This window comes from Barbatula barbatula (assembly GCF_947034865.1).
Source record: "Barbatula barbatula genome assembly, chromosome: 9".
Taxonomy (NCBI): Eukaryota; Metazoa; Chordata; class Actinopteri; order Cypriniformes; family Nemacheilidae; genus Barbatula; species Barbatula barbatula.
This window is the reverse complement of record NC_136772.1, coordinates 14,144,558-14,157,558: the sequence shown is the minus strand read 5'-3', so window position 1 is coordinate 14,157,558 and position 13,001 is coordinate 14,144,558. Positions and strand designations below refer to the sequence as shown.

Genomic DNA, 13,001 nt, shown 5'->3' with positions numbered 1-13,001 from the left:
CTCGTGAGATTATGAGAGCCGATGCGAGCCGAACATTGATGATTAAACTGGGACTGTGGCTTTTCTAGCTTGTCCAATGAATGTTGAGACTCCGCCCGATGGCAGGTGCAGCTCTCTCTCCTTGAGAAAGCAGTAATACTGCGCGTTATGTTCTCACTTCACCCTTCTCTCGGGACCGTAAAGATTCTCTTTTAACGTTAATAGGTTTTAATAACTGGGCGGATAATCACGCATTTTTTCTGTATAATTTTGTTGTGGACTAACAGGTAAGCTTCAATATATAAAACGAACAGAAATCTCACCTGAGTTTGTCGCGGATTTTTATTTGACATTACTGACAGGTTTAACGTGACCAAATGTAACCGAGTCTTTAGCATGAATCCGGCTATGATGTGATGATTTGAAGTATTTTAGCGGTAAATTAAAATTAAATTATTGAGGTTACAGTACAAAAAATGAGCCTTATCGTTACACTGTTGTTAAAAAACAGTAGGCGATTTTATTAATGGAGTATTATGATGAAGTTAATTAAGTGTTATGGTTGGTTGAAAATTGACGACAAATATTTTGTCATTTTTTTCTTTTCTTTTAATTTTTCCGGTTTTCTACATTCAATTCTGTGAAAATAAAACCATATCTTATTTGACTTAGTAAGCTCATATCAAAGATTGAAATCAAACTTTGATGCTCTCATCATAAGCCTTTAGCCTGGATTTCACAGGATCACATACCCTATTCCTGTTTTGTCAATTCAGTATTTGTATACAATAAAAATGATGAGTAAGTCATGGGAAAATATATTTTTCTTTATCATTTTAATTAAGTTCACCCAGATATGAAAATGTCTTCATGTACTCTGTACCAATTTATTTTTTGTTCTGATGAACACAGAGAAAGATATTTGCAGGAACGCTTGTAACCAAACAGTTCTTGGCCACCATATAGTAGGAATATTTGCATATATATATATATATATACATTTTTTAAACACAAATTAAGATATTTTGAAGAACGTTGAAAAGTAAACAGTTCTGGGGCACGTTTGACCATCATTGTAATATTTCCTACTATGGTGGTCAATGGTGGCCAAGAACTGTTTGGTTACAAGCGTTCCTACAAATATCTTTCTCTGTATTCATCAGAAAAAGAAATCTATACAGATTTGGAACAACTCAAGGGAAATTATGACAGAACTATTTCTTTAAGCCATTAATAGCAGGATACATCAAATAAACCACTTGTAATATAGTAAGTAATTTTGTCAAAATGTAATATAGTAAGTAAAAATGACTCGTAGAGCCAATTTGTTTGTACTTGAAACTATATTTTAACAATATATATATTGCCAGTGTGTCAGTTTTACACGTACCAAGTAAAACGCACAATGCTCTATCAATTGAGCTCACAGTTGAGTAAAAAAATCCTGATCAATGAATGATTTCACACATTAATGTTCTTATCTGTCTCTGCTTCTCTCTCTTCTCTGTAATTTAGCAGCCGAGACCAACAATTGACAGGATGAGTTGGGGGGCGCTGTATGCCCAGCTGGGAGGAGTAAATAAACACTCCACTAGCTTGGGAAAGATCTGGCTGTCTGTCCTCTTCATCTTTCGTATCTGCATCCTTGTAATAGCTGCCGAGACAGTCTGGGGAGATGAGCAGTCTGACTTCACCTGCAACACACAACAGCCCGGCTGCAAAAACGTGTGTTACGACCACTACTTTCCCGTCTCACACATCCGTTTCTGGTGCCTCCAGCTCATTTTTGTTTCCACGCCAGCTTTGCTGGTGGCTATGCATGTGACCTACCGCAAACGCAATGTAAGGAAAGGCCTGATAGCGACCCGTGGTGACAGTATTAAAGAAAATGACCTGGAGATCCTGAAGAAGAGGCGTCTACCCATCACTGGCTCGCTGTGGTGGACGTACACCTGCAGTCTGTTCTTCCGGCTAATTTTTGAGGCAGGATTTATGTACGCTCTTTATTACGTCTATGACGGGTTTCAGATGGCTCGTCTCGTGAAGTGCGAAGAATGGCCCTGTCCCAATAAAGTTGACTGCTTCGTATCTCGACCAACAGAGAAGACAGTCTTCACAATTTTCATGGTGGCATCTTCTGCCATCTGCATTGTGCTCAATGTGGCTGAGCTGGCTTACCTGGTTGTCAAAGCATTGATGAGGTGCTCGGACAGAGCCAAGAGGAAGAAGTCCTACGTTCACAAAGACAAACTATCAAAAGAAAAGTCATACCTACAGAACCAAAAGAATGAGAGGTTGTTGTCATCAGTTTCGGACTCTTCGAGCAATAAGACAGTTTAGGATCAGTCCTGCATCCAGTGGTATAACAAAAACAGAAGTTAATAGGCTTGTAGATTTTGACAGTATTCTAACAGCGTTAAATAGCAGCTTTAGGCCTATATCTTGTTCTTGCAGCTCGGCTTGTTGCAAACCTCAACCTGGTTCAATCACAAGTTGACTTTTCTTTTCCAGAGACAAAATAAGTTTATGGCACAGGTTGAAAATGCAAAAGCAGAGCTTGTCTGACAATATGTTGGGGTTGTTTTTCTGCTGTTTCTTCCTTCCCTGTCAAATCGCTCTCTGAATACGTTGCAATTGAAGATCGCTGAAGATCGACAGTGACCCCTGTCGGTCACAATAATACAGACATGAAGTCGTCTCGTGCCTTCTTTTGCACAAAACCGATTGTACTGTTTTTTGAGGGTTAAACATGTATTGTGTTCTCGGTTGCATGAACACACTGTATCTTTATTTGTCGAATCTTAGTAATTGTTTGATTTTCTATACAACAGACATAACGGGGAACTAATTTTTTAGAGCTAAGAGGTTTTATGTTTTTACTCGTGCTTGGTGAATTTTCTTTAATGTTTGTCTTTAGTTTTAACATGTTATCCTTGCACTACCTCTACTGGGGATTTCTAACAGATTTTAAATGTGCCTTATTTTAGATGGGAACATTCTTTCCCATTCGCCCCACGCAAGTACTTTAGTCGGGTGTTTACTAGCGCGTGATCAGTTTACCTGTCAACAGCGGAGAGTGTGTAAACAGTTAAAAGTTGTCCCTTAAATTGATCTCTTTTCTTTTTCTTGCCTCTGCGAGGCTGTAGCGGGGAACAGTTTTGTTTGTTATGTTAGTAATTTAGAGGTAATTTTAGCTACCAAGGTTCCCACATAACCAGTATTGACACATCATCTACTGCCATTTCCAAATGCGAGTTGTTAGACTTTTGTCATCAGATTTGTAAAATAAAAACCTTTATATTTGCAAAGATCATATAGCTTATATTTTTGCTAACAACTGACATGTACATGAATCTTCCAATAAAACGCTTTGAATGTTTACCACTTTGTGTGTGAAAAAAAATAAAACCGGTGCATTTCTCTTCTATTTAGGCAAGGCTTGCTATAATGACGCAATACTTTCCCAGGCAATACACTCTTCCGACTGTCTCCAAAATGTATGGTCAGTTTATCATCACAAAGCTTTATTTGCATTGATAACTATCATAATTAAGATGCCACTTTTAAAGCCCACACGCTAGAACATAAAACAAAACCACCATCACAAATTAAATCATGTTAAAAATTGTGTGTCCGAGTATATTTGGAGCAGGGGCGATGAGTTTACTCCAGTTGACAGGGGCGTGGCGTGCGCTCTGACGGGCTTTCATGCATGGCCACAAAGTGACAGTAGCGATGGCTGGGAACAGAAGACAGCTGCGCTCGGCGAGACCCCGTCTCCACACCCGATTTGCCATGAAAAACTAGGTGTCCCACGAGAACGTGGCCTCCATTCGGTGTGTGAAGAACTTTTGTGAATGAATAAGTTGGCCTGCCACTTTGAAAAGAGTTTGGTAAACTGGCAGTGCTGCCGGGATTTGGGAACGGGGGAGCGGGGAGGGCTCCGAATGCTTTTCAACGCACTCAACCAGTGGCCGTTGGAGATTGCTCTGTATAGATAAGTTTGGCAACTTCTGTCAAGGTATGCTTGAAGATAGGTGTGCGAAAATGTACATTATTTTACATCCCAAAGTAATTCATGTGATTTTTCTCGCATGCTGGTAGGCCAGCAACCCCGACTTTAGAGTTTCATTTAGACGCATTTAGAGAAATCCTCAGTTGTCTGAGGTCACAGGTATAGACGCACAATAAAGGCAAATAAGATTTTTTAATAATTGTCTGACCTCGTACTTGAATATACAACAGCAAGACATTATGGAGATTTTTCTACACTAGAATCTGAAAGAGCAAATCAAGGTTGTTAAACTGCCATCTCATAATGAAAATATTGTATTTTAGGTATAATTTGATCTAAATGACCCTTTCTGAACACTATTTAGTCAATTTGACCAGTCTTAGACCAAGCCTGCAACTGATAAAATTCTATTAACATTATTGACATTATTTATAAATGTAGTGTGCTTGTCTAAAACAATAGTACTTAACAAGTTATACATTGAAATATACAAATAAAAGCCAAATTTGCTAGTGTTTGATTTGCAAGTGTTAAAATGTAACAAGCACTCTCTTTTTCAGGATCATAAACTTGTTATAGAACCTTAGTCAATGGATTTACCGCCCTCGATACAACAACTTTTGAGTAAGTAGTATGACTTCTTCTGACTTTTTGTATATGTATTTCACCGTTTTCCTCGGTTTTGTGTACTTTAGGCGATTCTCTGAGCTTTACACAATATTGTCATGTATTTGTGCTTTATACTTATTTAGGTGACTTTAACTGTAGTTCAATTGGTAGAGCACTGTTTTAGGAAAACAACTCTTGCGGGTTGAATTTTCATGAAGACCACATACTGATGCAGCAATGATAAAAGTAATGCAATATAAATGTGACAGTTTATCAAAAATTGCTCGTGGATCCATCTTCTTTACAGTAACTACAGTAAGAATCCATGAATTATACAGTTTTCCGAATGCAGGTACTGTATGACACACTTAAAAATAGAGATAATGAATTTTGATTGAAAACTATAGACTTAAAGATATTCAATCCACATTTAATGAAGATTTCTGTCCTGAAATTGGCTCCATCCGGGCCCTCGGCACGTCACTGTCCACTCAACGCTTTCAACTGTTTTTGACTATTATAATGTCGATCTCAGCACATGCCTGCTGGGCATTGAAGCGAACAGGTGAGAGAGAAAGAGACAGTGTGTTTGAGTGTGGTAAAAAGTGTGTGCACGAGTGTGTGGTTGGATAGAAAGCCAGTCAGATAGAGTTTGCTTACACTGTCCATTGCCAGGGTCATAGCAGCCGGCTGGAGACTTTAATAGACAGAGGTCACAAAAATAATTGTATGTGAAAAGTTTTTGTGAAGGGTGATCAATGTCAAGCCTGTGTGGTACACTTATTTGGTCCATTTTCTCAAACGTCATTCGCTAAACACTGCTGCCGATTGGAGAATTCTTCATCAGGGCTGACCGTTTGGATCTTACAACTGTGAAATGCTGTGTGAGTTCATAAGGGCTGAAGTGTGTTTTATGTGTTAATAGATGTTACAAAGAAAGTCTGGTTGCTCTTGCTGTATTCAGCATGTGTGAACAACTGGCCTAGATGGCCTGGTAGAACGCAGGGAGAAATTTTGGGTTATATATATGAGGAAAGTAAACGTTTTTGTTCGGTGGAAAATGTTTTGAACACGAGCAATACTTTGTATGATTGTTTTTTGGCCTTTAATGTTACCTGGTTCAGCAGTTACTTTGTTACCTGTTCTGATGAAATCTCTTTTCCCCATTTAACCCTTTCCCTCACCTAACACTATCTCTCTCTCTCTCTCTCTCTCTCTTTCTTTCATTCACTGTAGACTGTACTATCTCTCTAGGCTAGATATCGTGAAGCATGGGTGACTGGAGCTTTCTCGGCCGGCTCTTAGAGAACGCCCAGGAACACTCGACTGTGATCGGCAAAGTCTGGCTGACCGTGCTCTTCATTTTCAGGATCCTGGTGTTGGGTGCCGCTGCAGAGGAGGTCTGGGGTGACGAGCAGTCAGACTTCACCTGTAACACGCAGCAGCCCGGCTGCGAGAATGTTTGCTACGACGAGGCCTTTCCCATCTCGCATATCCGCTTCTGGGTGCTCCAAATCATCTTTGTGTCAACTCCGACGCTCATTTACCTGGGCCATGTACTGCACATCGTTCGAATGGAGGAAAAGCGGAAAGAGCGCGAGGAGGAGCTTCGAAAAGCCAGCCGGCTCCAGGAGGAGAAAGAACTCCTGTATAGAATTGGAGGGGGAGGGGAGCCCGGTGGTCGGGGCGGGGGCAAAAAAGAGAAACCGCCAATTCGAGACGAGCACGGAAAGATCCGCATTAGAGGTGCCTTGTTGCGCACCTACGTGTTCAACATCATTTTCAAGACCCTGTTTGAAGTGGGCTTTATTTTAGGTCAGTATTTCCTCTATGGTTTCCAGTTGAGGCCCCTGTATAAGTGTGCGCGGTGGCCCTGCCCCAACATGGTGGACTGCTTCATTTCCAGACCCACCGAAAAAACCATCTTCATCATATTTATGCTTGTGGTGGCTTGCGTGTCCCTTTTGCTGAATTTGTTAGAAATTTATCACCTCGGATGGAGAAAGGTCAAACAAGGCATGAGCAACGAATTAAACCCTGACCACAAGCTGCTGCACGATTCCGACACAGCTGAGCCGGAGTCCTCAGTCGCTTCGCCCAGGACTGCCCCTCCAACCCTCAGCTACCCGCCAGACTACACGGAGGTGGCAGTGAGTAGCGGCGCGTTCCTGCAGCCCATGTCGGGGTCCTCCACGGCCGAGTTCAAGATGGACCCCTTGCATGAGGAGCTGGAGGAGTCTTCACCTTTCTACATCAGCAACAACAACCACAGGCTGGCCGCCGAGCAGAACTGGGCCAACCTGGCCACCGAGCAGCAGACTCTGGAAATGACCGGCACCTCTCCTTCCTCCTCCTCACGTTCCTCTGAGAACGGACGGCGAGTCAAAGACGCCGCTCAGCTCAGCAGCACCCCTACCTCCATCGAGGGCAGTTTGAGCATGGGAGCGGAGGAGAGGAACGTCACCACCACGGTGGAGATGCACGAGCCCCCTGTCATTTTTACTGATGCTCGCCGGCTAAGCAGAGCTAGTAAAGGCAGCAGCGTAAGAGCGAGACCCAGTGATCTGGCAGTTTAGCGGCTCTCTAGCTCAACCCCAAACAGAAACACAAGAGAGGAAATGAGAGGCTGATTGCTGAAAGATTCATAAATATGAATACATTTATAAAAGTTACATGGGTGTGCAGTCAGTGAGTTCCGTCAGATTTTATGTTATTGTAGGCTACATGCATGTGAAAAAGCATAGTATTTCTCAATTTGGCCTTTTTTTGGCTAGTGTTGTGGATACACTCAACTTTTCATTCCTTTGACTTACATTCATAAACATTTGGAAGACCGGAAACGCAAGCGAATGGTAAATTGAGCTGCTGAAATGATTTATGACCTGTGGATTTGTGTCATGGAAAATAAGTTACCAGTTGAAGATCAATACATGACGCCGTAAACATTTTAAAAATCCAAGATGGAAGAATCAATGATAATAGAAATACTGCAAAATCTAAAATGTTCGTTAAATTAAAAAAATTAAAAACGTTGAAGTGTGAGGAGAATTGTTTTTAAGACTTGAACTACAATTATTAACCAAATTGAAGTCATGTTACCTGAATTATAAAATATGTGGTAATCCTAGTATAAGCAGAATAATGGAATATTATTCCAACGTGCATTAGATTTCTAATATTTAATCAAATATTACAAGCGCTATGTGCCAAATGCAACTGGTATTTTATTGCTAGTCTTACTAAATGTAAATGTAGCTTTTGTGACTCACTGACTGCCATCTTCAGAAACTGGGTGCAGCCTTTAATCATTGCATTAAGAACTGGAAGAAAATTAGACTACAATTATGGATTTAAAGAAAAAAGTAAATGATATAATGACCTTTTTTGGATCTTTTATGATAAAAGGTAATACAGAGAAGGTTTCTTATAATGCTTGGAAAAAAATATTTAAACAATTACATTTTGATATTATAGCAAATACCATTTTTAATGAAAAAGTGTATCTGCTTGAAGCGAAGATCAAATTCACAAGCACCCATTACTTGAACATTTTAAAACTCTGTCAATAATACAGGGGCATGCCTCCACATTTTCTCACTTTAAAGAGACGAAGACATGTTGGGGAGAAACCCAAAGTGAAAAGCACATAGCTCTATGAAAGTGGCAAACTTGATCGCATTACTATGAAATATACATAGTAATTTACAATAGTACAAGAGAGAAAAGGTTTCCTCCATATTATTTACGAATGACAGTATTACTGAAAGACAGTGAAGTTACATTTGACAGTGAAGTATTTTGATAACTGTTGTACTACTGAATGGTGCAGAGTTTTAATTCATTTATCATTTCTCTGAACCATGTTTTCCCCCACTTTTTTTAAATCCCATGATCTGAAGTTTACATCCTGCTTTTATATTACATTTGAGAGTTTTAATTCTTGTCCAATTTTACCATCAGATACATTTTGACAATCTGGCAATGGGAGTAAAAAATCTATATCATTATTGGTTTTATTACAAAACGTTTGAAAAAAGAAAAAAGCAAAGTTGGTTGAGAATGAGTACAAAACAGTTATCCAAAACATTGCTTTTCTCTAGTCGGTTCCCTGTTGCCAAAGTAGTTACTTTAAAGTGGACATTCAAGGATGCTGAAGGTGTCTTATGCTGATATGGAGATTATCTCTTGTTTGGTCCAGTTTCAGGTTATTGTTGGTCCTTATCAACACTGACTACTGCTGTTATAAGCTATAACATGCACAGCCTTCTGTCACAGTGTCGGTAAAGATAGGCCACAGCAGATAACTCTCACACATGTGACTGGTTTTGGAGAACCTTTACTTTTTGGGACCTCATTAAACATGATGTACTTTATCAGGTATATACTACATGCTTTTCAGTCCATTTAAAGAGACAGGCAGCCCTAAAAGAAAAACACTATACCGAACAGATACTGTGCAGGTTTGCGCTTAATACAGTATTGTTTTTTATCAGATCATAGTATCTACAAATGTATGTTATTTATTTCCTGCTGTTTATTGTATCCCAAATGAAAGTGTGTTATTTTGTCATTTTTGGTTCTTAAAGTTTACATAGTAAATAGTTGAAGATTTGCACATTTAGGCGAAACACACTGTTAAACAATTCTTACATAGGTAGAAAAGAAGGAAATATTTTTGATCCTTAAAGGAAAATGTCTTAATGGTAAAACTTGTTGTGTTAATGTACTATTCCACTTAAATATACATTATTATTCCACTTAAATAACATTAAATGTAACTTCTAAAACAGCACTTGTAGAGTATAAGAAATATACACGTTTCCCGTGTTTGATTATAGGACTGTTGCAGGATATTTTAATATTTTTCACCAATTCTGAATTTTAATTGGCCAGCAAGCTCTTTCTCCATCCGTTTGTAGTGTATTTAGTATCAGCCCATTCTTCTCAGATAACGCTCATTTCTTGATCTTACCGAACTGATTTTCTCAAGCAGAGCTGATTATTCTGACCAATCAGGGAAATGAACCACCTATATATGCTCAGAACAGCAGCCTGTTTCAATGCTGTCTTAAGAGAAGTGCCTTGTGTATTCAATTTTATAAGAACAAGTTGATGTAAATGTTCATTTACCTCAAGTGTTTACAAAGCTGTAACTAAATAAATTTTTTGTACCATAAACGCATTCTGTTCTTTTCATTTGTAGACATGGGCATTGAAGGAATAGTTCATACAAAAATGAAAACATCCATCATAATTGACCATCTCTGAGATATTTGAACACACACCAATCATTTTATATTTAAAACCCATCATGTTGTTTTTCTCAAAATGGTGAAGCTCCAAAAAGCACTTCCATCTTTAATCCAAATGACTTTAAACGGTAAATGTAATGTCTTCTAAAGTGAATCAATACATTTGTGAAAGAAAACTGTTAATATTTTGATCTTATTTAGGATAATTGAAATCTGAAATAGTTGTTGAATGTTGTGCGAGATATCATGGCATATTTTCATGGGATAACATATACATTTCTTTCTTTGTGTTTAAATACAGAAAGGACGCCATGTATATCCGGGATGACACGAGGCTGAGAGGTTGAGAGAATTTATTTTTGATTAAATTATTGCTTTACGAAGGCATTGGGAAGACATGTTACTCTTATAGGCCTACATTTGTTAGCATCGTTGAGCGCTCTCCAGCTCTGGCACTGAAACTCAAGTCTGTTCACCAGACTTCAATAAAAAAGACTTCTCTTAAGGTCAAATTTAATACAATGAATTCCACAATTAAGTCAATTTAGTCGTTTTAAGTACCCCCGATGTACAACTTCAATTATACCATACGCTTAAAAGCCAAAGGCTCGCATAATCCTTGTCATGACATGCAACCCCAGATCCAGTCTGCAAGTGTGATGAGCAACACCATAATGAGACAAAACCTGAGCACATCTCACCATGAGAACTTACACTCATTGACTTTTGAACTTACATTTATCAGCCCCCCCCACTCCAGATGTCAAGAGGAGATGTGTGAGTGTGACCGAAAGAGATGGATGACACATAATATTTCACTGTGTGGGTGAGAGGGAATGAAAGAACATTTTACACATTACTACATAATTGAGATAAGTTTTATAATTACCAATTTTCTGTTCTGAATACAAATTATTCAAATTAAGCCACTTATATGATTCATGCAGATCTTAGGGACCAGGTTCATTATTCTTATTGGGAATCTCTCTCAAGTTCAGAGAGCTCATAGTAATACTTTTGACCAGTCTTATAAGATTCAGTCAGCACATGTTGTGTGTTGTAGGAACAGCTTCACACACATACAGCAGTTGAAGCAGCTCCATTGGCTGTTCAATGAGCTCTGTGTCCAGATATCTCTGAGACGAGTGTTGGGTTATTTTAGGGGCAAAGGATTACACAGACAATGTCAGTTTCCAATCCAAATAACTTTGAGTGTCTTCAAATAATAATGCTTTGAATCAAATATAACCCTAAATTAACATTATGATTTACCATACAATGAAAAGAATTGCATGTTTTCTAGATGGCTAACAAAAAAGAAGTATTATATCACTGACTACGTGAACTCTGAACGTCCAAAGAAGACATTTGGAGTGAAATTCAATGGAGGGAAAGTAAATCATAAAATACAGCATCATGTTTTAAATAAACATGTGGACAAAAATTCAGCCGTCATTGAAGCAAATACCTATGATTCTCTGTATATAGGGCTAATGATGATCAAACATTTTTAAAGGGCAATGATTGTGTTACAAGCAGAGCGAAACAATGGCACCAAATGAAAGAATGGTTGCAGAAGAGTACTGTATAGGCACAGGTTCGTGGAGCCAGGCACAGAAGAGGAGGTGATAGGCATTAGGTGTTGAGCCCAGTGTTTGAGGGGTGTCATTAGATTGGTTGTCTGCGGGTTGAAGGTTGCAGTGCTGTCTGTGAAGGGCAGGTCCCAGCACTAAAAACACACAGGCAGTTATTAATAGCCTTTAATCACCTTGGAAATTCATGCAGCCACTCTGCCTGAATGCCACTGATCCCTGTTGTTTATAGCCTCAGTGTTGGGGCCCCTTTCATGTCCAACCAGTTGCACGGTGTGTATGTTGTGAAGTTGAAGGAATAATGAGAAAATAACAGTGATGTCATTGTATACTCTAGTCTACCATATGTAATTCCACAACCATGTGACGTTTTCTTGCATTTTACACATGAAAAGAGTTTTAGCAGAATGTCCAACCTCCTGTTTTAAATGTAACCTGATGGAGACAGGGACAGCCATAATCACCAATCACAATTCTCTTTTACTGTGAAAAGCCTATTACATCGTAGCTGTTTTTATGAAAACCTTGGTGGTCCAAATTTACAGTTTTTCAGGAAATGGAAAAAACACTGTACTTTTAAAATGATTAAATATTGTGTTGTCAAAGTTGATAAGCACTTTTTAATACTTTTTATTTGTTAGATTTAGAAAAACCCAGTGACACACACAATGGGTGACTAATAATAACGATTTATAGCAAAAAATATGGACATATAGTACAAGGTTTCAAAAGGATAGCAGTGATATTGTCATTTAAATAAAACAAATATAGTGCACAGATCTGCCTGTATATAACCCTTACAAAATGTTTAAGTTAACGTTTAACATCTGAAAAAAAGGTTAGGGATCTTTAAAGAACTTCTGACTGAATAGTTCTTTGTGGAACCAAAAATTTTTATTTTATGGCATCGCTGTAAAGAACCCTTTATTTTTAAGAAATAGTTTACCACATAGTTTTACATACTTAACTTATATTATATTCAAGTTGATATTGAACCAAGTCAGCTTTGTGATGGAATAGCTAAGAGTCAACTAAACATGCGTGAACGTAAACCTGATCATATCTTTACGCAGAGATAATTTAAATGTACTTCAAATCTTCTTAAAGGTTTATACAAGTATAGCATATCAATCCTAAAGAAATACATGTAGTACAAAAATGACTATACTGAGAATGAACTTCTAAAACAAAAACATTTACTGAACTTGCAAACCATCTGTATTATGTGTAATGTTTTCTACTGTTACACTTTTAGTGGCTATACTTTTATAAACTTTAAAGTGGGCCACTTTTGTCTTTTACTCGCCCTCTTCTCATTTCAAACCTGTATGACTTTCTTTTTGCCGCAGAACATAAAATAATATATTTTTAAGAATGTTGTTAACCGACACCCATTCACTTGCATTGGTTTTGTCTCCATACAATAGAAGTGGATGGGTTACCAACCTCCTTCAAAATATCTTCTTTGGTGTTCTGCGAAAGCAAGAAAGTCATACAGAGAGGGTCAATTTTGGCTGTACTATCCCTTTAAGGAGCCTAACATTAAAATAGTAT

General features: G+C 38.4%; 2 protein-coding genes across 3 annotated transcripts; both read left to right on the top strand.

The window, feature by feature from the left end:
* The first annotated feature begins 137 nt into the window (after positions 1–137).
* gjb8 (gap junction protein beta 8) lies at positions 138–3,359 on the top strand. Its single transcript, XM_079463845.1, has 2 exons — positions 138–266; positions 1,495–3,359. Exon 2 carries the CDS (start codon positions 1,519–1,521, stop codon positions 2,317–2,319), a length of 801 nt encoding a protein of 266 aa, XP_079319971.1. The 5' UTR covers positions 138–266; positions 1,495–1,518; the 3' UTR covers positions 2,320–3,359.
* A 345-nt stretch (positions 3,360–3,704) lies between these two features.
* gja3 (gap junction protein, alpha 3) lies at positions 3,705–9,778 on the top strand. 2 transcript variants are annotated; one of them, XM_079464806.1, is made up of 3 exons: positions 3,705–4,000; positions 4,555–4,618; positions 5,840–9,778. In XM_079464806.1, exon 3 carries the CDS (start codon positions 5,875–5,877, stop codon positions 7,177–7,179), a length of 1,305 nt encoding a protein of 434 aa, XP_079320932.1. In that variant the 5' UTR covers positions 3,705–4,000; positions 4,555–4,618; positions 5,840–5,874; the 3' UTR covers positions 7,180–9,778. The 2 variants fall into 2 exon arrangements, with proteins under 2 accessions (XP_079320932.1, XP_079320933.1); XM_079464807.1 differs by lacking the exons at positions 3,705–4,000; positions 4,555–4,618 and adding an exon at positions 5,151–5,487.
* The last annotated feature ends 3,223 nt before the right edge of the window (positions 9,779–13,001 follow it).

Bases quoted from the DNA above. Each gene is read 5' to 3' on its own strand.
- gja3 (XM_079464806.1), top strand. From the start codon at position 5,875: ATGGGTGACTGGAGCTTTCTCGGCCGGCTCTTAGAGAACGCCCAGGAA.
- gjb8 (XM_079463845.1), top strand. From the start codon at position 1,519: ATGAGTTGGGGGGCGCTGTATGCCCAGCTGGGAGGAGTAAATAAACAC.